Genomic DNA, 27802 nt, shown 5'->3' with positions numbered 1-27802 from the left:
AATAAGAAATAAAAATTCATAATTTTCATACCAGGAAAAAGTTCAGTTAAAAGCAGAGGTTTTTTATTGATATCAATGGTGATTTTCAAATCTGCCTCTTTCACAGGCGGGCAAGGTTTTGCTACTACACAAAAGGGTAATAAAGCTGCTGCATCAATCACTCTTGGGGCTCCTACAAATTACATTTGAAAAGCTATATAATGAAACATTTCAAAGAACATAGGCTATCTTATGATATGGAATTCGTAATATAAAATTATACATTTCAAATAAATTAAGTTGGTCACAAAGGAGGAGAAAATAATTCTGCATTATTATTTAAAAACAAACCAAGTGTTTTGAATCTGTATAGGGTTTTTTCTATAGTAAACTTAAGAACTACAAGGCTATTGTCTGCTATTTTCAAAACATGAGAATAATTTCTACATGCTTAAAAAATAGCTTTTAAATTTTACACATCTTATAAGTTATAGCTCATTAATATGTAATAAATAAATATTCTAATATTGTAGTGTTCCAACTAACACAAATAAGATAAAATATAAGTTCCTTTTCATAATTTAATTTTGGGACTAATATACAAATAGAAAATATTGACTCTCTCAACTAAAAAGAAAACTATCATTCTTTTAAAATAATGAAAACAAAACATCATATCTTGTGTATCAAAACACCATATCAAGAATCACTTCTTGATATGGTTTGAAACCTGAGCCATGCTGTAATTTCAATGGGATACCTGCAAGTGATATAGTGTGGGTATCTCGATCCTGATCAGTTGTTGAAACGCGAGTTTTGTAACAACTGTTCTTTCCATTCTACTTTGTGTAAGCCATGCTCGTCAAGTATCAATTCTCTTAAGTGACTCATTCTATATTCTTTCCCAAAAATTTCAATTCCTCCACTATTTATTTCTTACTAAATGCAAGGACAAGCATGGAGTCATGTAGAACATAAACAAACTAATTATGCATCAAAGTTGACAGGTATACAAAACAAAAAAATATCATGGATAAAAAAAATTCTATAATAACATATTATCACACTTATTGCTAATTGCTTGTTAGGGCCCGTGAACTAAAAATGTCACCCATGAAGGGAGGGGTTAGTGAAAAGGGGGAAGGTAACAAGAAGTGAGATTGCACATATTTCGGTAAAAATAAAAATAACTAAAATCAGCAGATAATGTATTTTTACATTACTTGCTGATAAATTCTTTTGTTATTTACACCAAATTCAGTATACATATAATCATTATTAATGTTATACTTGCTAATGTAGTCAAAACACATAGTTAAAAATAAAAAATAAAATTTAAAATATGGTCTCTAACATGGTTCCTTCTTTTTTTTTTAGCTACAAGTACTATATGTAAACGTAATACAGACAGACTTTTGACAAATGGGGTAGGGGTTATAATTGTGACACTTTGCAACTAAAAGATGGAAAAAAAGGCCATTAGCAATAGGTTTCAATGTTAGTTTTAATTACATTGTTGTACGGGGAAATATAAATAAAAAAACTTTAAAAGTTTTTGTTAGATATAATTACTTACAGTTTGTAAATTAGCATTTAATAATAGATAAATAGAATAGCATTTTCGACGCCCGGTGGCTGAGTGGTAGCGCTTCGCGCTGCCGTGCCACAGGTCCTTGGTTCGATCCTTGGGCCGGGCAAGGCCGANACATTGCTGTACGGGGGAAAATAAATTTAAAAAAACTTAAAAAGTCTTTGTTAGATATAATAACTTACAATTTGTAAATTAGCATTTAATAATAGATAAATAGAATAGCATTTTCGTGCAGAGAAGTCTCCATTTTTTGTTGATCTCAAATTTATTTCTATTTGGTAACATCAATATTGAATACAAATCATACCATAGCTGTTTGTAAATACTGCATGAGCTGTGATTTTCAAACTTGGAGGAGGGTATGGAGATTGTAATGATACTACAACTACAGCACTTGAGCCCTCTATCACAGATCCAAATACAAATACATTCTGGGAGACTTTCAAAGGTAGTTGAACATGAATCATTAACCGAACATCATGGACAACAGTTCGACATTTCAGATTAATCTGCAACAAGAGATAACAATTTGATAGGGATAATAAATTAATAATATTTAAACCTTTATCAGCAAAATAACCAAATTTTGATATTTTTACAAATGGATAAAAACTGCAGGACATAAATAAATACTTATGTATGAAGGTTGTTTTAAATAATGTCAAATAAATTTATTAATGTAGAAAATTCTATTACATATATCAAGAGATTTTAAAAAAATCACATTGTTATTTAAGTATTTAGAGTTCAATTTGAATTAAATTACTTTAAAAAATGAATACTTTAATCAAAGACATACTTTTGACACAGTCACTACATATATATTTACAAAAAGATATACAAATTGTAAAGTTAAGTATAATATACTAGAAAATAAAAAGACAGGCATTTTAAGGTCATAAGTTTTAAAAAAATTTAGTGCTTTTAAAGATCTAACCATTTGGAATTAGTGCTTAGCATGCTAAAGCCTGCTAATTCTAGTCTCCACTTGTTGAACCAGCCGTTAACGAAAAATTGTCAGATCAAATAGATAATTTTAAACTACAAAAACTAATTATGATTATTAATTTAGTTATTTTATTATAATTATTATTACAATTTATTACTACACTACAGTTAGAAAAATAAGTAACTTTCAATAAAATTAAATGTGATTTAAAAATATTAATCAACATGTGTAACTTAAAAGTAAAGAACATATTATAGGCGTTCGAAATAGGCTACAGGTGGTGTAGAGCAGAATTCTCTACCTATGGCAACACTTTGCATGTTTTCACCACTAGCGTGTGGAGAATCATGGCAGAAGGAAGTACGTTAGTTTCTGTCTTGATTTTCAAATAAATTAAAAACTTTTAAGTTAGAAACTGAAAACTACATTGAACATAGTTCTAAAACAAAGCACCATAGAGTTTTTAAAAATATTTGTGACTATGAAAAATATTGAGAAAGGGAAAATATCTTAGTACATTCCTCTACAATTGAGAAGAGGAGGAGAGAGAAGAGTGAAGCCATGAAACCGGTCTTCTCCCCCGATGGCTTATTTGAGTGTTACGAAGGTGAATATTCAACACAGTAGGAAGAAAATAAACACTGATTTATTGCAATCTGAACAAAACTTACACATAATTACAAAAACTCTTTACATCAAAAATATATTTACTTTTACAGGCACAGATGGGAAAGGAGAATGTGAATTCCCTTCAATATCTCCAATTTCTGAAGTCTGAAATATAAAGCACAATTTAAATATTACTTTTTTACACAAATACATTTCATAAAATTTTATGTAACTGATTATGAAGTTTAGAACTGAACTTGTGTCATTAATTTTGTCAAATATATTAACAGATAGCAATAACTATTGCAATACGTGTCAGAATAAGAACATGAATAAATTACAATTTATTTACTAGTTATGTCTATATAAACAGACAGATATAATTATTGCAATAATTGCCAGAATAAGAACAGGAATAATGTACATTTCATTTACTAAATTTGCCAAAAATAGAAACAGCAATAATTATAGTAACACTTGTCAGAATACAAAAATGGATAAATTACATTTTACTTACTGATTTTGTCAAATATGCAAACAAACAGCAATAACTATTGCAATACTTATCAGATTAAGAACATGAATAAATTATATTTTTAAGCAGTTTCATTGAATATAGAACAGAAAGCAATAACTATTGCAATATTTGTCAAAATAAAAGCACATATTAAATTAAATTTTATTTATTTACAGGTATGAATTGAATGCACTTTATAACACTTAAATAATTAAGGGCTTTAAGTTAGGTGAATAATCAGATTTTTTGGTTTTTCGGTTTGATAAATTTCTGCATTCCATATCTAAATTAATTATGAACAAATAAAAAAATTTCTCTTCAAAGTTTTTTTTTCTAGTCAACAATTCTAACTTCCTGAATACTGCAATACAATAACTGAATTATAGCCTCCAAAAAGTATGTAATATTAAATTATTATAGGCATAAACTAAATGCACTTTTCAAAGTTAAACAAATTCAGAATCTTTAATGGACTCCGATTTAATAGATTCTATGTCTTTCCAATATTTACTATACTTTGTTCCTTTCATAACATGAACCAATTATAAATAAATGAAAAATATCCATTATGTGCTTTTTATTCCAATTGACAGTTCTAGCTACTTGATTATAAAAATGAGAAGGGAAAAAAAGCATTAACGTCTCTAAAAAATCTGTAATACTGAATCATATTAAATTGTATATTGTGCTTTAATCTTGTCAGTTAATCTAAGTATGTACCAAAATTTACTTAAAATAAGATTAACGCTAGGATTTGGTAATAGTTTTGCTTTTGACAATAAAATATAAATTTATAAACGATATTGATTTGATTTTAAAAAAAGTAGAAAATAAAATTTATGAAAGAATTCTTAAAAATATCATTCAAAAAATACTTTCAAACCTACATGAAAACCTTTCATGAATCTAAAAATGAATGTATTGATAATATATATACCACAGATAATTCATTTAAACTTACCTCACCATTATTTAGAAGATTAGATACATTAATTGACAATGAAATTTCGTTTCCAAGCTTTTGAGTGCCAAGTAAATCTAAAAATAATAATAATAATAATTTATCCCACTTGCCTTCTTTTTAATAATTACAATAATTAAATGAAGTATAAAGTAAATAAAAATTTAATCAACATTGTAATATGTTCATTACTTTGTTCATATAAAAACTTAAAAATCAATAAATTATACAAAAATACTGTGAACTAAAATATCACATTAATTTTAAAGAAAAAAAAATTAAGTAAATTAATTTTTAAAAAAAAGCAAAATTACTTTGATTTGATGATTTTATAATTCTTTTCAACCTATTCATTTCTTCTTCTGCTTCTTTAAAATCTATTTCTTTCGGCTCTGATAAAGGTGATACAAACAGTGAAGGTTCAGTTCCAAGATAGCAACAGCTCAAGTTGCCTTGTTCAGATATCATCGTTAAAATTCCTTTGATATCTCTACAAGAAATACATTTTTCTAAATGGTTATAAACTGTAATGGGGGATATATATTCTTTGTTTCATTTCAGCAAATAATTGCCTAATGCGGATGTAGAATCAATTAGTTTTGCTCCTGAAGCTACAGATTTAAACAACAGTTTTAGCCTATTTATTTAAGATATGCACAAGTTTAAAAGAAAATATAACAGGGAAACACGTAAATGTAGTGACAAACTTCTAGGGGAGTTAGGTCACGTTATCAGGATTAAAACTGCATAAGAGCCCATGCCCGGAAGTGTCTTCATACACAGCTAGGGGCGCTTCTCTAGTATAACCTGTTCAAAAGCACACAAAGAAACAAATCATAATACGGAAAGTACCCCTAGCGGCTTATGACGACATTTCTGGGCATAAGTTCTTCTGTAATTTTAATTAATTTTAATCCTGACTCACCTAGAATTTTGTCACAACAGTTATGCGACCTCTAGTTATAAGTAACGTTTTAAAACTTGTACATGTTGATAAAAAATGCACTAAAAATGACATTTTAAAAAAATCTGTAACATGGAGAGGAACACTGAGAGCAGATTTAAAATCAGTGAGAGCATCTAAGACCTACGAAAAAATCTTATGCTACAGAAAATAATAATAGTCATAATAATAAAATATTACTCACCACTGTTGCTTAATTATTACAACCATTAATAATAAAAAAATATCAAAATTCTGTATTTTTGATTTAAAATATGTAAACTATGACAGGTGTAACATGCAGCTTTTTGCAAGGAAAATAGTTACATTTGGAATAATTAATAGATTAAATAAGATAATATAAACAATGTTAAAACTTAAATTGTTGAGCTTATAGGAAAATTCATACCCTCAGAGTTCCATACAGTATTCAAAATATTTTAAAAAAATGGATGAGAAAGCAAGAATATCATTACGCAAAACAAGTTTCGAATAAATAATAAAATGGTTAAAAATATTTTGAATCAAACATATTAAGTAAAAACATATTGTTATTCCTCTATACTGAATTGAATTCAAGATACACTTCCTAATATTGAATTCAAGATAAATTCCAAATTTAATACCCTAGATTTTTTTTTAACAGTTAAAATTAGGATTCCTGTTAAAAACTTAATAAAAGAAACCCAACTTTCGATTAAAAATTTTTTGTCATCTTGCTTATTTTACAATTTAATAATTTTTTATCAAAAATTTTTTGCTTAAGAATTAAGCAAAATTAAGTACACATTTAAATAATTTTATTCAAAAATTATGATTAAAAACAAAACTTATGCATTTGATATTAGTATTATTATTGTTTTAATTTATAACTGTCGTTAAACAGCCGAACCAATTTTCGTATTTACAATTATGTAGCTTTGTAATTTTAAACCCAATCCAGATTACAAGGTAACTCCTGGATCGAGTGTTGGGATAAATTTACCTTTGTAGAAGACCTTTTGATGGAACTAACCTGCATTACATGGAAAGGAAGACCACAAACCTCCCACGATTAGCCTGAAGGCAAGGGGACTTTAACCCATGATCCGTCTATCGCTAAGGATATTTCACGTCAGCACTGTGGTCGATGCAAACCGGATGCGGAATTCGTATAGACCAGCCATCGCTGAGATTTGAACCCAGTTCGCCTCATTGGAAGGCGAACGCTTTGAGCCTTTAGATATTATGAGCTTTTGTTCCAGTAGATTATTTTACTAGATTTAGATAGATCTACCAGAATCTAGTAGATTTTGATCTAATAGACTACAATTAAGATGGTTTGCTATGTAATAACATTTATTGATATGTATTCAGGCACTATCAAAGTTTATGTATATACATAAATCAATTTGTGGAGCCACAGAATTATAAATAGTCCTGGGTCAAATGTTTAAATGAATATTTTTTAATGGCAGCTCAGAATAAATTCATTTTAGTTTCAACAAATGAAAACTAATTTGCTTTTTTTCCTAACCTGATAGCTAGTTTCAAGAATCTAAATTTCTTATACAGGGTGTTTTTCAAAGACTGTCCTTAATATATATTTTTAGAGCCCTCATCAAAAAATGAAAACCAAAAAGTACACACCTTGGATGTAATAATAATCGAATATTTAAGCAAAGTAAAAACTTAAACATTTTTTAAATCTGAGAAATTACAGTAGAATTACAGAGTGGTTGTAAAAAACATCAAAACAGGTTTAACCTAAAGTTGAAACTTAAAGGTGTTTCTAACAATTGTCTCTTAACATCTGCAATGAAACTAGTCTTGCTGTTTATTTCAAATGTCTATCTGCAATGTGATTTGCCGAATTTTGATAATATATTTGTTTTTCCCACATTAAATTTGGATTTGAGATCCCAGATTAATACACTTTTTTGTTTTAATTTTCATAAGGATTCTAACAATATATTTTAGAACATTACCAAATGCCCTACATATACTTTTTGCTCAAAATATTTTGCATTTCGTTATAAATAATTTGTTATCCAATTTATACAACATAAAAAAGATCAATAGTCATATCATACACGTGCGTTTTTTTTTATATAAATGAAAAATCAAAACACACAAAAAAAGTAATTTCAAATATTGATTACTTACGTGAAAAATGCTCGATTTATACTAACGGGGGGAAACATCAATTGAACAGCCCATTTTAATTGAGTTTCATGATAAACCAAAAGTGTTTGATTGGATGTAACAATAAGAATCAACAAATATCCATGATGCTCTGAAAACATAATTAATAAAGGCTTTAATAAATAAATTGGAACTTAGTTTAGTGCAAGTTTAACTTATACTGTCCAACTCGGATCTAGTATACATTGTTGAAAAATTCAAAGTATACTTTAAGGCAATAAAACTAAACAAACACAAATATCGGATTTTTTTTCATTGAAATAATTACATTTTTCTTCGTTACTAAATAAATTACATTTAAATTTTAAACTGTCTCAGGTATTTAAAAAATTTAACTATATTTGTACGAATTTAAATTCCAGATTTCATGGAGATTTTCAAGCCCTCAATACAGAGACGACCAATTATTTACAACATTTTTGACCATCTGATGAGCATTGTTAAATAGAGGCTTTTTCTGCATTTTAATTCAAATATGTTATTTTTCCTGTTTTGTGTACAGTGTGTTTCAATACGTTAAAATTGATTATATGAAAAGTAGTTTCTTGTTACAAGATATTAAATGTCAAATAGGAATGATAAAAAATGCATCAACCATAGTCGAGTGTGTAAACATTAACAATACTACAAAAATTTTAGATTTGCAAAGATAAATTTAAATAGATTTGAAAAGTGATAGACTTCAATTGAAAGACGCAGATTAGTTTAAATACAGATAGATATTGGTTGAATTGAAAACTAACATTTATAATAAAGTAAATTTTCTTGGTAATATGGTTTTGTTATTACTTAAGGTATGTTATGATACCTTAATACACTTACACTTTTGTGTCAAGATTTTGTTTGTTTTTTTTTTTTTGTAGCAAACAAACATTTTGAATTCTTTTTTTTCGAATCACGTCTGGTTTAGGAAAGCTTTAGCATTTTGGAAGATTCATTCCTTCAAAATAATGAATTTAGGCTTAATCACTAGTATTTTGTAAACAGTGTTTAATTTCTGGCTAATACCATTTAAATTTTTATAATTCTTGGGATTTTACCCAATATTAGACAAAATTAAGAATTCTGTATAGGGGCACAAGAAGTCAAAAAGACATTTTACTGAAATATGTTATGCTGTTAAAAGCTGCAAAGCAATGATCATGTAATAGGAACCAAACTAAACACAATATGAAGCATTTATTAAACTGCCAAAAAAATTAAAAATATATAATGTTGTGNAAAATGATGTATTGGAAAAGGTTAACTTTCAGGATGTCTTGAACGATTTTGTAACAAAAAAAGTTAGAAGAGTTAATATTTAAGCTTATTGTATGATTTTTTTTAAATGCATATATTAATTACTTATATTCTTTTCGTTTGATTCAATATTTTTATTGAATAATGTGATAATATACCTATGTAGTAAAAAACAGCGTAATTATGAATAAAGTGTTGTGTTAGCGAAAAAATATATTAGGAAGTTAGAAGACGGTAGGGGGGGGGCGAGACGAGTATTGCCTAGGGGCCGCGACATGCATAAGCCGGCCCTGCCCAAGAGTCAACTGAATAACCCCATCCGGCATCGACTTTTTATGTATCATCATAACTTTAGATTTCAAAGGATTGAATTCTAAAGTTATGATGTTATGAAAGTTTCGACCATTCAAAAACGTAATCCAAGATATTCTGAGAAAGAACACAAGTCTGTTTTTTAAATTGTCAATCATTTTTGGGGTACCCTGTTATACATGTAAAATAAATGTTATAACATGAGATGTTGCAATAATAATATGGCTAACAAATTAGCTAGTGCAGCTTTTATAGTTCCAATTATTTAAATGAAAAACAATTTTAGACTATTTGTAGAATTAAAATCATATGAAATAAATGCTGATATAAATATGAACATATTTAAGTCAAACATTTGTTTGTTTTTTATAAATTAGAAAAATTTTAAAAGCACATAAATCTATTTAATTTAAGTCCTTTATCAAAGGATTCTATAATTACAAAAACAACATTGGAATAAATGTAAGATAATAGATTTATTGTTACATTAGTGATAATTTTTAAAACTGCTTTACCAAGGCTTTAAAATTTAAAAACATAGCTTTTATATGAAAGTAAACAATGAATTACCTAAAATTAACAGACAAGAAGATGCCTTGTCTTCAACTACAGCAATGTCTAATGCAGTATCTTCCAAAACATAGGTCCATTCAGGCTGCATATTTTTTAAAAAGAATGACTTTGACTTAGAGAAAAATTTACTTAAATAATATATAAAAATTATTATGTAAAATTACATTAAAAAGCTATCATACTTTGACTTTTTTTCCTTTGAATCCAGAGGACTCATTTTCATTTGAGTCATCTGTTGCAGAAGCTAATGCCTGGAATCTATAATTGAACAAAATAATAATAATTATTAAGAGAGAGTGATGTTAAAAGCATAAATGATTAAACATATTAAGTATTTTATTTTTTGATACTTTAAATATAAAAAGGATGATTAACCTGAGGCATGATTGCCACAGTGTGGCATAGCACAGTTTATACAGTGATATGTAAGGACTTGTTAAAAAATCCATTTTAAAAAAATCTGTCTGCTTCAAGAACTTAAATAAAAATCCATAAAAACTCTATTACACCAATTATATTGAATTGTACCAACAAACAATTTTTACTTATTTACATGATTAGTATGTGAGATATTATTGTAGGTTTGAATCAGCACACAACTGGGCAATAATGTTTTCGATTTTTACATAATAAAATCAAAATATCGTTCAAGTTTACGATGATTTTATGTACCACACACCCTTGATTTTGGTAGCCATCCCGGTAATGGCTTGATAAAAAAAATCATAAACTTCAAAAACCACATAATGAGTATTTAATAATTATGTAAAATTAAATGCTACAAACTATTCATTTGTATATATAACCTAGCTTATTGAATCTTTAAAAATGTTTATACACAAAAAAATCATATGTTTCAACTTTTGCTTAATTTATTATATAAAAGTTATGTAATCAGACACAAAAATGTACTTTCTCTGAATATCGGAATAAATATATGATAAACATTTTTCTGATCATCAAATTATTTGTAGTAGCCACAATGTAGAAAATATGTCATAGTTACAATAGTTTAGTCAGGAGAGGGGTTGATAGTTGGGACTCCTTAAAGTCAATTTTACTTTTTGCTTATTTTGCTATGTCTAAGAGAATTTTTAAATTAATTCAAAAGTTTCGCACGCAATTTAAAAATTTGTTTAATCAAAAAAAATTTTATAATTATTTATTTTTTTATTATTTTATTTAATAATAATTGAAAAAATGTCTAATTGTAAAGTTTACACATTTTAAAGAATGTAATTTTATATGGAAAAATACAAAACTTGAATGAAATGAGTGGAATAGTTCCTGAGAAATCGAATTTTAAAACAGTCATATAAATTCAAAATTTGATTTCTCAGGGACTAATTGACTGATGTTGCTCAAAGATAAATGAATAAAATTACATTCTTTAAAATGATGTAAAAATACAATTCAAATTACAATCATTTTATCAAAAGTCATTTACGATGTTCCGGGTTTTTTTCTAGCACTGACTATAAATATTTACAACCAATATAAGTTTACTACTAAGGACTATAAGGTGAAAGAACGAACATTTCAAGCAAAATCTAGGACTTAAAAGTGAAATAATACTGCAATTGCTGAATAAAAGCCATGCTAGAACATATTTTACAAATATAGACACAGCTCAAAATGTCTGTTTACGAAAATTGACAAACCACTTGATTCCGGATTTCAAACTTGTTTTATGAGTATTGTTCTTATTCTTAAAGAATAAACTAATGAATCCAAATAAATTCATAATGTTATATCGTTATTTGCAAAAATCACTTGGTACATTTTATCAAAGTAATTATTTTTTAAAAAAGGCTTTAAAAGTTAAGAGCTGTTTTTACAAGGTAACAATGAGGGCTATAAACTTATAGTAGTGGTAGTTAATTTAAATTGTAAGAATTTAAAACTCACTTTATATTGAATAAGAAGGGATAAAATTATATCTGTTATAAGCCTAGCCACCAGCCAGGACTTTATCCCATAATTCCAGGACTTTGTCCCATAAACGCTGTTAAGCACTACATTTTTAATTGCTAGTTTCACAATGCAGAAAATAGTACACAAAGAACTTATTTTAACACTTGGATTAAAACTTTTCATTCATTATTTTCAGGGAAACTAAACATGAATTTTTATAAAATAAATTCTGATTATGAACAGAAAAAAATTAACTTTTAAAACAATAAGTATGAACAAATATAATAAAACACACATATTTCAGTGTATTTGTCAGATTAGAATCACAGAATACAAAATACAAAACAGTATACAAAATGGGTTTACAAAATAATAAACTACTTAGTAAAGAAAAATAAAATAATAGACTAATAATATCAACAATAATGGATTCCAACGAAAATTGCAAAATAAATCATTTTGAACAAAGCATTAAAAACCAGTAAAATATTTTTAAAAAATAAAATTTTCTAACAAAATTATTTTATAAAAATCTGTTAACAGCCTAAACTTTTATGTTTTCAGAATGATTACCTGTAACTTTCAACAGAAAATCCATTTACTGTAATAAAAGAATCTGTTTTGAGTATGTAACTGGTTGGTCCGGGTAATAAACTATTAGGAAGATATCGACTGAATGAAAATCTTTCTTGTTCAAAAAAACAAAGAGTCCCATCTAAGCAGTAAATGCATATCATGTCTTTTCCTAAATATGAAAAAGGAATTGTATGAATGATAGTAAAATGCTAAAAATTCAGATGAAATAAAATTATTTATAACAAGTACAAAACTGACTTAGTACACTAAGCATTAGAAAAGGTTTTATATAATACCTTTTTTGACACTATAACTAGCTTCATAAAATAATTTACATCAACAATTCGGCACAATAAAATCATCCTATATAAACTTTATATTTTATGATAGTTTCATCATAATGTTTTAGCAACATTTCATCTTATTAAAAGATAATTTATTTTAACATGCAAACATTTATTAAGTATTGTTATTTATTAAGTACTTTAATATTATTTCTACCAAACAGTACCAAAATACACTTTAAATTTTAATTTTAGTTATCTCTCCGCAAAGAGGTGTTTCTTCCCAAAATTTAATTATTTCACTACAGCTATTTTTGTTTAAATTTTTGTACTATAGCTGTTATTTCAGTGCTACTATTTTGCTTTAGGTTATTCTGGATCTTGGCATTATCATGTTGTCATGCCTTTTTCTATAATGAAGTGTTTTCTGACACCTTGAAAGATTATATAAAAGAGTCTTATTTTTAAATATCAATACAGTTTTGCAGTAAAATATCGATTATAATCACGTTAAAGTATTTTTTATTTCAGTAGCAAAGAAAAATACAAGAATTTTTGTATTATTTTGTTTTTCGTCATGTTGCCTTTTAGTGCATTCATTGCTTTAACTAGTTCTAAAAAGTTAACAATAATGTAGCTGCACAGAGGTAAATATCAATAAGTATATTGCTCAAGTAATGTATGTTTACCTCATGATTTGATATCTTAAGAGTTTTAGCAGTTAGTTTCATTTAAACATATAGGTGATCACATTATAAATAGTCTTAATTGTTTTTAGTGTTGAATAATTTAGAGCAAGGTGTCACTTTGAAAAATGATGAATAAAGGATGAAAAATTATGAAATAGTTTTTATCTGTAGAAACCTAATTAATCAAAAGTTAGTGCAAATTTGCATTTTTATTTATAAAAATATTTTAATTTTGGCACTAAGACTCATTTTTATTATTGTCTAAATTTCCTATGCATGATTATAGCATTTAGATACCTATTTTTCAATAAAGGAAATATTTTGAGAATTCTCCTAATTTAAGAGAAAACTAAGCTAAATGTTTCTGTCACTCATTGCAACCAAGCAAAGATTTATTATGGATAAAAAAAAAAATATTTTAACTGTTATCTTTCCAACTGTGTTAATAGTTTGGCATTCTAACTAAAATAGAATTAATTAAATGCTGTTTACAATAAACTAATGTAGTAATTTTCTATGATTTAGCTTAAGATAGACATTCTGCAAAGGAATATCATCTAATAATCTTAAAAGTTAACACTTCATAAAAATATAAGCCTATTTTTCTAATAAAACAGATTTTGGATTCACACCTTAAGCTTACAAAACATTCTTAATTAATAAAGGGTTAATCAATACAAAAAAGTACTTAAAACAACACAATATAATGCATTATAACAATCTTTATTGGTATTAAATTGCAATGTTCGATACCTTGAATCCCACCAAAACGTCCAATGGTAAGGGAAAATGCATGCCTTTGTAGATTGTGTTCATATATGAGAGATAATTTACTCTGGGTCCCATGCTCCACACTTCCTTGTACAGCTTAATGGAAAAAAAGAGGCTTATTATCATACATAACAAAAAAGATGTACACCCAAGTCAAAATTCTTGATGATCCCATCAAAAAATTTTGATGGTTTATGTTGGTTTCAGCGCGATTAATGAAGGTCCAATATCATTTGATAGTCACCATCATCCAATTTTTCCATTATGCGTTCATAGTTTTTTATATGCCAACAAATTTCCATCATTCCATGTGGGAAAATGCTACTTTAATACTATGATGGTTAACCATCAAGAGAAGTTTTTTTTCTCTTGGATAAACAATCCATGATAATCCGTGACGGTCCATGATGGTTCAAACTATACATTTCCATGATTTTTTTTAACAGGTAGCCTTGTTGGTTCACAGGAATATACCACCAAAACCATTTGTTTTTTAATGTTGGTCTATCATATATCAGTCCTAATTCCTTCGTTGGGATGATGGCTGTTCATGATCGTTCCAACATTTGATTTCTAAGATACTACGATGGAAATTCGTGATTATGCATAATGGTACAACAATGCATTTCCATGATAGTTTAATAATAATCTCATTCACTCTTGTTCATTCAGCAGGAAGGTTATGATGCCATTGAATATACCATCAAAACAATTTGGCTGTTTTTATGTTGGCCCATAATAAATCAATCCGAATTCCTACATTGGGATGATGGAGGTTTGTAATTGTTCTAATATTTAATTTCTAAAAAACTAAGATTAAAATTTCTAATGGTTAAACATAAACAAACCATCAAAACAAGTTTTTAATCTTATGGTGGACCATTATAAATCAGTCCAAATTCCTACATGGTGCTGGTTACTTCTGTAGGTTATTATCAAAAAATATAATGGTTCATGTTTGAATTATTGATGGCTACCATCAAGATTATGTTGGTCCATCAATAGAAAACCATCAAAGTTTTGACTTGGGCAGTTAAATTTCATGTAAAAAAAGTTATTTCTTTCATTATTTAAAATATTTATTTTCTTTAGAAAAAAATATTAATATCTACAACTGTGTGATGTATGCAAAATAAATTTTACAAATTTACAAATTATTTATATTGAAATCAAGCAAAATATTGATATATTTAAATATTTTTCAAATAAATAACAATTTGAACACATCATTTTAATCACAAACTATGAAATGAGTTTCACACTTATAAGCATCCAGTTACATGAAAAAGATATTTGTGAATTTTTTTTAAAATTATAATTTCATTATTATTGTTACAAGTACTAAAGATTCAGTAAATCTGAAAATATTTTAGAATAACTTCGGTAGTTTTATAATGTTAAGAATAAATCAATACCTTTTAATAAACTATGATTATAAATTTCAAAAAAAAAATTTTTTTTAAATTTGACACCAAGAAAATGCTTAACACAAAAATTTAGCACTGGGTCTAAAATTACAAGTTTTGTATGCATTAATTTGAAATATTGAACAATGAATTATATCCACTTTTCNTTTCAGAATGATTACCTGTAACTTTCAACAGAAAATCCATTTACTGTAATAAAAGAATCTGTTTTGAGTATGTAACTGGTTGGTCCGGGTAATAAACTATTAGGAAGATATCGACTGAATGAAAATCTTTCTTGTTCAAAAAAACAAAGAGTCCCATCTAAGCAGTAAATGCATATCATGTCTTTTCCTAAATATGAAAAAGGAATTGTATGAATGATAGTAAAATGCTAAAAATTCAGATGAAATAAAATTATTTATAACAAGTACAAAACTGACTTAGTACACTAAGCATTAGAAAAGGTTTTATATAATACCTTTTTTGACACTATAACTAGCTTCATAAAATAATTTACATCAACAATTCGGCACAATAAAATCATCCTATATAAACTTTATATTTTATGATAGTTTCATCATAATGTTTTAGCAACATTTCATCTTATTAAAAGATAATTTATTTTAACATGCAAACATTTATTAAGTATTGTTATTTATTAAGTACTTTAATATTATTTCTACCAAACAGTACCAAAATACACTTTAAATTTTAATTTTAGTTATCTCTCCGCAAAGAGGTTTTTCTTCCCAAAATTTAATTATTTCACTACAACTATTTTTGTTTAAATTTTCGTACTATAGCTGTTATTTCAGTGCTATTATTTTGCTTTAGGTCATTCTGGATCTTGGAATTATCATGTTGTCATGCCTTTTTCTATATTGAGGTGTTTTCTGACACCTTGAAAGATTATATAAAAGAATCTTATTTTTAAATATCAATACAGTTTTGCAGAAATATATCGATTACAATCACGTTAAAGTATTTTTATTTCAGTAGCAAAGAAAAATACAAGAATTGCTGTATTATTTTGATATTCGCATGTTTTTTGTCATGTTGCCTTTTAGTGCAATCATTGCTATACTAGTTCTAAGAAATTAACAATAATGTAGCTGCAAAGAGGTAAATATCAATAAGTATATTGCTCAAGTAATCAATATTTACCTCATGATTTGATATCTTAAGAGTTTTAGCAGTTATTTTCATTTAAACATATAGGTATCAGAAAACACCTTTTGATTAAAACAGGATACACAAAATCACATAATAGTCTTAATTGTTTTTAGTGTTCGATAATTTAGAGCAAGGATGTCACTTTGAAAAATGATGAATAAAGGATGAAAAATGATGAAATAATTTTTATCTCTGGAAACCTAACTAATCCAAAGTTAGTATAAACTTGAATTTTTTTTTTAAATAAAAACACATTTGAGAAAATATTTTAATATTTATATTTTGGCACCAAGACTATTTTTTATTATTGTATGAACTTCCTATGAATGATTATAGCATTTAGATGTCTACTTTTTTAATAAAGGAAATATTTTGAGAATTCTCCTAATGCAAGAGGAAATTAAGCTTAATGTTTTTCTCTTTCATTATAGCCAAACAAATACTTATGGATAAAAAAAAATTCCATTAAATGAAATGTAATCTTTCCAGATGCGCTAATAGTTTGGCATTGCTAGAAGTGATTCCTAACCAAAATGGAATGAATTAAATGCTGTTTACAATAAACTAATGTAGCAATTTTCTATGACTTAGTTCAAGACAAACATTCTGCAAAAGAATATTATCTAATAATCCTAAAAGTTAACACTTCATAAAAATATAAGCTTATTTTTCTCATAAAACAGATTTTGGATTCACACTTTATGTTTACAAAACATTCTAGATTAATAGAGGATTAATCAATACAAAAAAGTGTTTAAAAAAACACAATATGATGCATTATAACAATTTTTATTAGTATAAAATTGTAATTTTTGATACCTTGAATCCCACCAAAACGTCCAATGGTAAGGGAAAATGCATGCCTTTGTAGATTGTGTTCATATATGAGAGATAATTTACTCTGGGTCCCATGCTCCACACTTCCTTGTACAGCTTAATAAAAGAAAGAGGCTGATTATCTTACATAACAAAAAATTTGGATGGTTTATGTTGGTTTCAGTGCGATTAATGAAGGTCCCATATCATTTGATGGTTGCCATCATCCAATGTTTTCCATTATGCGTTCATGGTTTTTTATATGCCAACAAATTTCCATCATTCCATGATGGAAAATGCTACCTTAATACTATGATGGTTAACCATCAAGAGAAGTTTGATTCTCATGGACCAACAATCCATGATGGTTCCAACTATACATTTCCATGATTTTTTTAACGGGTAGTCTTGTTGGTTCACAGGAATATACCACCAAAGCCATATATTTTTTAATGTTAGTCCATCATATATTAGTCCGAATTCCTACATTGGGATGATGGTTGTTCAAGATCGTTCCAAAATTTAATTTCTAAGATACTATGATGGAAATTTGTGATGATGCTTGATGGTACAATAAGGCATTTCCATGATAGTTTAATAATAATTCTTGCTAATTCAGTAAGAAAGTTATGACGCTATTGAATATACCATCAAACAATTTGGCGGTTTTTATGTTGGCCCAAAATAAATCAATCCAAATTCCTACATTGGGATGATAGAGATTCATAATCGTTCCAATATTTGATTTCTAAGAAGCTATAATTAAAATTTTGAATGGTTAAACATAAACAAACCATCTAAACAAATTGTTAATCTTATGTTAGACCATTATAAATCAGTCCAAATTCCTACATTGGGCTGATGGTTACTTCTGTTGGTTACCATCAAAAATATAATGGTTCATGCTGGAATTATTGATGGCTACCATCAAGATTATGTTGGTCCATCAATAGAAAACCATCAAAAATTTTGATTTGGGCAGTTAAATTTAATGTAAAAATAGTTACTTGCTTCATTTTTTAAAATATTTCTTTTTTCTTTAGAAAAAAATATTAATATCTATAACTGTGTGATGCACATAAAATAAATTTTAAAAATTGAAAAATCATTTATATTGAAATCAAGCAAAATATTGATATATTAAATAATTTTTCAAATAAATAACAATTTGTACACAGCATTTTAATTACAAACTTTGAGATGAGTTTCACCCTTATCAACATCCAGCTACATCAAAAAGATATTTGTGAATTTTTTTTAAATTATAATTTAGTTATTACTGTTACAAGTACTAAAGATTCAATAAGTCTGAAAAAATATTTTAGAATAACTTTGGCAGTTTTATAACGTTAAGAATGAATCAATAACTTTTAATAAACTATGATTATATATTCCTATAGTTTTTTTTAAAAAAAATTTGACACCAAGAAAATGATAAAAACAAAAATTTATCACTGGGTATAAAATTTCAAGTTTTATGCATTGAACAATTGAACTATGTATTGAACAGTTTTATGAATTGAAATATTGAACAATGAACTAGATCCAGTTTTCATCTTGACTTTTCCCCAAGTAACAAGGAAATGCTTAGGCATAATATCATTAAAAACTTATAATTGTAAAACAAAATCTGGAAAAACAAAAAATTTTATGTAATAGAATGTGCACAAAGGTGCAAACTTTTAAATGATTTGCAACAACTAGAATCTCCGAAAATTGTCTTTTTATTATGAGTTCTTTTAAATAATGCAATTATTACTGACTGTAAACATAATTCTAAGTTAATTATAATTCACAAAAATAGTACACGAATTTGGTGTTCTTAGTATATAACTTAATATATAATTAGTATATAGCATACAATAAAGTGTTAGAAACTCAATTAATGACTTTTAGAAGAACAAATGATGACACCTACAAAAAAAAACTTTGTAAATATTTGAAAAGATTTACAAAATATTTTTTTAAAAAGAAACAAAGTCATGATAGTGAGAAAAAAGACTTAAAAATTTAAAATCACACAAGAAAATGAGTAACTTTGCATAGTACTACTTTTAAAATAAAATTTGAAACACTAATAAATTAAAATTACCAGAAATTGAAAATACAGATAACTTGTAAGGGTGTAGAACAGCTAACTGAAGAGAAGAGGAAGTCCTAAGAAAGAAGAAAAATACAAACTAATTATTATCTAATTATCATTAAAAATTAACATTTAAAAAGGTTTTTAAATAGAATTCCCATGGTGCTGTGTGATACCAGTGTAAAACACACAATGCTGAATATCATAAACAGTTTTACAATTATTTCTTCTAAATTTAGAAGTAAAAAATAGTAATTACAGTCAATGAACAATTATGTAAAGGCTTTAAATCAAAACTATTTCGTTTAGAGAAATGAAGACAGGCATGAAATGACATAGCTGAAGTGACATAAAGGATTAATCTGCTTTGCATTAGAGATGGCAGCACTTGTGATGGAAACAAGGATAAAAGAATAATAACTGAGCAGCTATCAGTTCTTTAAGCGAACGATGGGCTGCAAAGGACCATTTTTTTATCAATTTTCTGGAACCATAATCAATGATCAACAGTACTTGGAGACATTAACAAAGGTCAAAAGGTCCAAGTAAAATGTCTTGAGAAGTCCTTTTATGGCAAGTCAAGGAAATAAATAAATTTTAAACAAAAGCTAAGAGTTATCCTGAGTTGAACTACTGATACTAGATCTGTCGATTATAACTTCACAATTTTACATGAGCTCAAAGAAGCACTACAAGGACATCAGTTGATACAGTCAAGGAATGTATGTGCAACCGGTTCAATGTCACAGCAGCCAATGTTATTTTTTTCGAACATGGTATTGGGGGGCTTGTGTCACAACAAAAGGACAAATGCTTATACAACTGCAAACAACACTTTTGAGTTTCGTCAAATAAAAAGTATGAAATGCCACTGATTCATTATTTAGTAACAGTTCTTAATAATGGGGAAAAAACTAAATAAAGATATTCTGGAGAGAGTTTTTTACTGATATTTTTATGAGTGCAGAAGAAATTTTTCAATTAGCTGGCTAATAAGAGAAAATTGTAATTTAATTTTGCTAAGCCTACACAGAATCAATTTTATTCAGCCAGCACACATAAAAAAATATAAAATAATAAAATAAATTTTTTAGTCATGTTCATTTATAGTGGATATGAATAAAAAAGAATTATTCAAAATAAACGATTAATTAAAAAAATTGTGGCACAACATAACATTTAATAAATGTAGTAAAAGTAATTAACACATTTCCTTTTCAACACATTTTGTTTTCATTAAAAATTATTTATAACTCATTTCATGAGTTTAAAAATATTATATTAAATCTAATATTTTCAAGAATTTAAATATCCTCCCAAAATTACTTTATGTAAGTAATCTTAAGATCAAATTAATTACATAAATCTTTATAATTATTTTGTATAATATGGTTTTTAGTAACTATATTATGTTCATTTAAAGCTATATTATGTTATGTTATGTATGTAGTAGCTATATTATGTTCATAGTAGCTATATTATGTTATGTTCATATTATGTTCAAGCTATAATACTTTATCCAAGCTATTATTTCTCTCACCTTTAACATGATTTATGAGCAGACTATTTGCTTCAAGCATTAAGTGGTTAACAAATTTAGTGAACAAAATAAAAAAGTTTTAAAAGTGAAATATGCAAAAAATTTCATTCATCAAAAATAATTCATTGTGTTTTGAGAATAATTCATTTTCAAGTGATTGCTTGGAAATGAGACAACAAAGTGCACACAATATTTAATAGCATTAAAAAAATATAAACTACATCAGCAAATTTTTTGCAATACAATGACATATTTGTTAATCACCACAAAATTATTTAATAAAATATCCATGGGAATTTTGGTTAGTTAAAATACAAGTGAAAAACTTATCAGCATTTCAAGGTATTACTGAGAAAAATAAACAATAACTCACGATGATAAGATTCCAGCAGCAACTTGTATAATAGGAGCTTTAAGCTGTGCTTCCAGAAGTAAATCATCTGCTCGGAATGAAGAGTAACTTCCATCTTCCTGCTTTATAGGTTGAGGTATATATATTCTTAGGATACCACTGAGACTTCCGGTAATAATTTTGTCTGAAATCAATGCAAAAATCATAGTTTTTCATTTAATAACTAATCATGAAACTAGTCTAAAATAGAATATATTAAAAGTGCTTCTGGTTAATTAACACATTTTAACAATAAATTCACCTATAGTCCTACTTTTTAACACTTTAATAGCCATATAGGGAGTTTGATCAAACTCTGCTTATATTAACTACAGATTCTTTACTAAACATTTTCTCAATGAGTTTTTCAATGATGATGAAGTTACTATACATTTTTAAAGTAATTATATTAACGAGCTGTTTTTGGCAACCAACTAATGATCATATGACCAGCCATCATCAATTTAATCTTAGGACAAATTAATAGTATGTCAATTTCATTTTCCAAGGCAATCTGAACAAGAAAGAAATTGTGATGCATTTGCATGCCTCAGTGAAGAAAAGCTGGTGAATTACCCGTTTCTGTGCAGGAAAAAGGTAAGTAAGCCAGGTATGTAATAATTACAAATAATAAATTTTTATAAAAACCGAAACACATTAAAGTGCCACTTAGGTATACAGCTTTATCACTAGGATGAATTCTAGGAAAGGCAAATCATAAATGATATAATTCATCATAGGTTATATCACACTAGCTGATAAATATATGTTTCGAGAGCAATGATATCAAATTGTCAAACCGCAAGGAATAGCTTAAATTATTGCTTCTGTTTCTATTTATGAGCACTGTTCTTTTTCTTTCTTAGAACTAATGTTTAAAAGCTTTTTTTTAATGTTGAGTTAAAATAATGAAAGACAACATCCAATAATAAAAAATTAAAAAAAACACAGTGATAGTTCATCTAATTTTACTTTAATGACTACTTTAAAAATAAGGCCCTACATTTCGTAATATCATATTAATTTTTTTGCTTCATACATTTTAAAGCATTTTTTTTCTTTCTTTTTTTTGAAAATCTAATAGGAATTAACATGGACTATTAACAGTGGGTAAGAACGAGGATATTCTTTTAATTATTGATCTCTTACAGGACCGAATTAACAGCTAAAATTAGTTTAATGTATTGAATATATTTAACAAAAATCATTAACTATGTAGTTAAAATTTAAAAACAAAATAACTAAAAATCATTTTAAATGGAACGTTTATTTTAAAATAATTATAAAAACAGGCAAAAATAAAACACAATAGAAAATATTTAACATAAAATGCAACCATTAAAACTCTGAATTAGAAAAAATTTTCAATTTAAACTTTCTTTATATTAATAATTGAATATAATTTATTTAAAATCTTTCAACCACCTGATTTTTCTGTGCTGTTGTCAATATTAGCAATGGCCAAAGAGCCTCTATCAAACTCTTCATCAGCTCCACATATTGTGGACCACCAATCACATGCTTTGAAAAGTGACATCAATGTAAAACTTTAGATCCTACAAAATAAAAATTATCATAAAATAAAAATTACACAAAATTAAGTGATTAAGAAATTACATGTTTAAACAATTATAATGTACATAAAAACTCATTTTGCTTTAAGATATATTTCTTTCCTTTTAACATTAACAAAATAACTAAATTAAATATTAATTTATTAAATGCTAAATTAAATTAATTTTTTTTTCCAACTGCGTTTGGAAAAATGTTTCGGTGGTTCCCATGATGTTGATATAGCTAAATATCCAGTAAAGTTGCAGAGTCAAAGTGCTATATTTTTGCCAAAATCACTGAGTTTGGTTCCAGGTTGGTTCTAAAATGTAGAAGAACCCTCAATTCAAAAAAAGTTATTTTTACATGCATAATGCGAATGTTTATGCTTTTCAAGTTCGTGATAAATTAGAGTAGATTTTTTTTTTAAAATTTGCATAAATTCAAATGAATTAATTTGTAATTCATATTTTTGGTTGTAATAAAAACAAATTTATCAGTAGAATGTTATTATATAAAGAACCATCATAAGAACAGCAGAGAATTCTTAGAACATTTAAGGATCCAGCGTCAGTGGTATTAGAACAAAAATACTTCAATATTTATAAAAATAAATTCAAACACATTGTTTATTAATTTATCTAACGGGTAAAATAGAAAAGAAAGAATTATTAATTTATCTAACGGGTGAAATAGAAAAGAAAGAATTATTAATTTATCTAATGGGTGAAATAGAAAAGAAAGAATTATTAATTTATCTAACGGGTGAAGTAGAAAAGAAAGAATTATTAATTTATCTAACGGGTGAAAAAGAAATGAAAGAATAGAAAGTTATGTTATGTACATAGCCATTGTCAGAACAAGCAGATAATACTTAGAACACTAGGGCAACCAACATCAAAGATAACTTGAATAAAAATGTTCTAATGATTATAAAAATTTCCTTATGTTTTTGTTATTACATTCTCAAAAACCCTGTTTATTATTTCATCATATAGATGAAATCGAAAAGAAGATGTTTTTATTAATACACATTTTTAGCAGTTCCATACAAAAAAGAACTTAATCAAAATTATATGGATTAAAAAACAAGATTTATTAAAGCATTTTAAGATGATTAGTTAAGCTATATTATTAAAAACATACAATTCTACTCTTCTAACAACTAATGAAGTTATATATAATCTTTTTCTAATAATCATGCAACGAATCTTGATTAAAATCTGTTATAAATTATTAATATTGCTCGCTAATGTGATAAATACAATAATAATATTTATTAAGTGGTCAAAAATATTAACAAAAGTAAATAAAGATCTAAAAACCCCATTTCTTCGATTGATTTAAAAATATTTTAAGATTTAATGCTAAAAATAAAAGAGTTAAAAACAGATTAACTTACTTCGAAAACAAGACAAGTAAAAGTGAGAAATGAAAAATCATTCTAGAATTTATCTCATATCAGGTTTTTTTACATTACATTATTTGATTATTATTATAATGGGAAATTTATTTGCACGAAAATATGTCTATGAATAATTGAATTAACTTCCTATCTTTCATTTGATTAAATATTACAAAAGTCACGTCCAAACACTAAATAAAATATCCGAAGCAAGAAAATATAAATATCTTGTTTCCATGACAACGGTAATTTGTGTGGCCATTACTATAAAATTAAAATTGACAAAAATCTCAATAAACCCAAGAGGCTGTTGCTTGGCTGACCGCTTTTTTAATAAATAGAGGCATTTGATAGGTCGATTACATCATCGTTTTCATCGTTATCGCTTAATCGTTTTGTCAGGTTTACTAGAATGGCGCTTTTAGCATTTTTGCTTGGCAGAATTTTAATAACGCGCATNCTTATGTAATAGATTCAATGAACCCAAGAATGTTTCTTAAAATTTAAAAATACACCAATTGTATTCTTTCTTTTTTATCTTTTTCTCTTCATTTAAATTATGCGTTAATCTGACCAGTTGGGCCCATGTCGAGAGGTTCTAAGTTCGATCCCCTCTTGCCAATGACTCCCCGTATACGAAAGATCGGCTAATGCACGCTAGCACGATCTGCTGAAGGATGAGTGGCGTGTTATAGGGTGTCCTCACCTGTCAAATGGGATGTGACGTATGTATGTTGCCTCCGATTGTTTCCAGCCAGTAACACGGCTCTAGTGCGACATAAAATTTTTTGCAACAACTGGATATAACCTTTGAATCAACTTGAAATTAAAAAACAACCAGTTTTATAAATCTTTTAATGAACAGAAACAGGTAAGCAGAAGCGTCCGACATGATGCCCGCTTACTTTTCCCCACATGTTTTTAAATATTATTAGTTGTTTACAGTTGTTTCTTTATTTGTGGTTGTTATTAATTTAATGTTATTAACCGAAACTTATTAAGTTATTAGAAATGGGTAAAAAGAAGTCAATGAAAATTACAGCCAAACAAAGGTGGTATTGTACACTGATTGTTTTGTTTAGTGTATATCTTTACCTTCGTGAAATTATTTTTAATAATATTTTCATTGATAATACCAATTTTTACCTATTCAGTATTTTATTTTTATAATTTTTCATTTTAATTGCAGCTTTGACGTACACTCAAAATACGAAGCTTTTTTTACTGGTGGTAAAGTCCAAGTAAGTAGGGTAGCTTTTATTTATACTGTACTTGAATTTTGCAAATGAATTTTTTTGTTAGACATATTTCTCGGATCGCTACCTGTGCTCATGGAATTCATTCAGGATGTCTTTAAACTCAGGCGGAGACAAACAAAAATTTCACTGGATTAAGTTATTAGAAATGGGTAAAAAGAAGTCAATATGTCTGTGTATATTAATTCTTTAATTTGGATATTTATTCTTTTTTATATTGTCAAATATGGGGATATTTATTCTTTTTAATCAATTTCAATCACTTTAAGGTAGATACCAAAAACAAATATTTTTTTTATTTTATGAAAATATTTTTTTATATGAATTAGTAAATGTCAATTTTAATATATTAATAAAGGAAAAAAACACAAAAATGACTGAAAATGAATTTTTTTTAAAAAATCTAGCCTTAAATATACGTTATCCGTAATTTGACAAGAAATATGTTTATCTTGATATCATTAACTTTTTTTCCCTTTTAAAAATTCTATAAATAATATTATCCTGTGTTTTTCAGTTTTCTTGTAATGGAAAGTATATTCTGAGTATATGCCAGGATAATTTAAAATTATTTGATATAGAGAGTGGCACAACAAGTAATGCCATTGAAAATGTAAGTATGAACTTTTATTTGTTCATCCAAATAATCTTCTTAATTTGTTCATCCAAATAATGTTGTTCATTTTATATGTAATCTAATGAAAAATTGTTCTTTATATCTTTTTATTTTGATCCGAGCTGGTTAATTTTTTTCCAACAGGGTCTTCGAATGTTTGTTTCTGCCAACAATAAATTTTTTATCAAGTCCCTGTTTTTTGTTTTTTTCTATTTTCTTGTGCCACTTGGTTTTATTAAAGTTACAGCTTATCGGTGTTATTTTCCACTGATTTAAATAAGTTTCTAGTAAATTGCTTTTCATTATAATTTGTATGATTGTAAAAATTTGTCAAATATTTTCTTGGATAGCATAGTAAATTTTGTGTAGTATTTTTCTTTCAAAAATAGTAGTCTGTTTTGAATCTGCATACATGCAACACTGTAACGGTATTTTAGTAATGCTACTGGTTGAATTAGTATTCTATATATTTTAATTCTATAGCTAATTAATCAACATTTTAAGTTGATAATGAATGAAGTATCTAATAAGAAGCATCAGTATTCAATTTTAACATTCGTTTCAGTTTTGCTAATCTCAAAAAGATAAGCAAAGTTTAAACTTTCGATTAACTGCTATTTATGATTGCTTTTGCTTTCTTGTTTTTATGCTGTAATTGTTTACATAATCTAATATTGCTTTCCTATTTATTTATTTTTTATCCTGCCTAGTTGATTTCAAAAGTTAAATAGGTAGGATAAATATATTGTAAACATATTTTCTTAATATGACAAAAAAATTACATACTTAATTTCTTAGTGTAAGTCTGCAATTAAAATCCCATTGTTTTTTTTTCTATGATGTGTGATATGTACTTAAAATTACTAAATATTTATGAAAACAAACACAACTGCTCCAAGACTACTTTGAGAGGGGGTGACAAGCTGATTTGTCTTTTTTTATGAAAGTCTGAGGCTTGCATGGACTTTGAAAAACAGTAAATAGTCCATATTCTTTAACTCCACCTTTTTTATATCTTCTACCTATTTGAAGGAAATCAAATCAGACCTGTTGCATGCGCAACTTCATAAACATTTTCAATTGGAAAATATAATGTATTTTTTAATTTTATTTTAAATTGTTTTTTTTTTTTCTTTCAGTGTGGTTTAGATGTTTAAGATATGTTTAATAAATGATATAAACAATATTTCTGTTCTTAGTTGAATACTTATTGCAAATGATTTAACAATAATTTGGTTTTTCTATATACATTTTAATAGTTAGAAGGAGAGGAAATAGCTTCTTTTTTACTGGCTGCTGATGATGAAACATTAGTAACTGCTTCCAGAAATGGTATTATGAGGATATGGCATTTATCCACCAAAGAAATCGTAAAATCTTGGAAGGTGAGCTTCATTTTTTTTTTTTTTTTATCATATTGAAAAGTCACTTATATCTTTCAAAGATTGTTTTTCACCTAATATACAGCTTT

General features: G+C 26.7%; 2 protein-coding genes across 3 annotated transcripts in view; one reads left to right on the top strand and one right to left on the bottom strand.

Moving 5' to 3' along the window:
- Positions 1-24758, bottom strand: part of LOC107438384 (Bardet-Biedl syndrome 9) — a 39992-nt gene extending 15234 nt beyond the window's left edge. The window contains exons 1-14 of the mRNA XM_071183738.1: positions 24457-24758; positions 22929-23059; positions 21486-21648; positions 19582-19646; positions 17493-17606; positions 15680-15851; positions 10040-10115; positions 9843-9939; positions 7695-7866; positions 4921-5096; positions 4607-4683; positions 3231-3293; positions 1878-2079; positions 32-172 (exon numbers count right to left, since the gene is read on the bottom strand). Coding sequence (XP_071039839.1) covers positions 32-172; positions 1878-2079; positions 3231-3293; positions 4607-4683; positions 4921-5096; positions 7695-7866; positions 9843-9939; positions 10040-10115; positions 15680-15851; positions 17493-17606; positions 19582-19646; positions 21486-21648; positions 22929-23040 — 1630 coding nt within the window. The 5' untranslated portion in view covers positions 23041-23059; positions 24457-24758. The remainder of the gene's footprint in view (positions 1-31; positions 173-1877; positions 2080-3230; positions 3294-4606; positions 4684-4920; positions 5097-7694; positions 7867-9842; positions 9940-10039; positions 10116-15679; positions 15852-17492; positions 17607-19581; positions 19647-21485; positions 21649-22928; positions 23060-24456) is intronic.
- Positions 24759-25082: 324 nt separating this feature from the next.
- The window catches only part of LOC107447834 (transducin beta-like protein 3), a 32745-nt gene continuing 30025 nt past the window's right edge, over positions 25083-27802 (top strand). Inside the window, exons 1-4 of one of the 2 annotated variants that reach the window (XM_071183184.1) lie at positions 25083-25330; positions 25649-25700; positions 26233-26328; positions 27591-27716. In XM_071183184.1, the coding sequence (XP_071039285.1) occupies positions 25317-25330; positions 25649-25700; positions 26233-26328; positions 27591-27716 (288 nt within the window). In that variant the 5' untranslated portion in view covers positions 25083-25316. Of the gene's footprint in view, positions 25512-25648; positions 25701-26232; positions 26329-27590; positions 27717-27802 lie in introns of both variants that reach the window. The other variant, XM_016062866.3, reaches the window with a different exon arrangement.

This window comes from Parasteatoda tepidariorum, chromosome 7 (assembly GCF_043381705.1).
Source record: "Parasteatoda tepidariorum isolate YZ-2023 chromosome 7, CAS_Ptep_4.0, whole genome shotgun sequence".
In the NCBI taxonomy this organism is placed as follows: Eukaryota; Metazoa; Arthropoda; class Arachnida; order Araneae; family Theridiidae; genus Parasteatoda; species Parasteatoda tepidariorum.
Note: the sequence above shows the minus strand (reverse complement) of the source record. Positions and strands in the feature narration are given on the sequence as shown.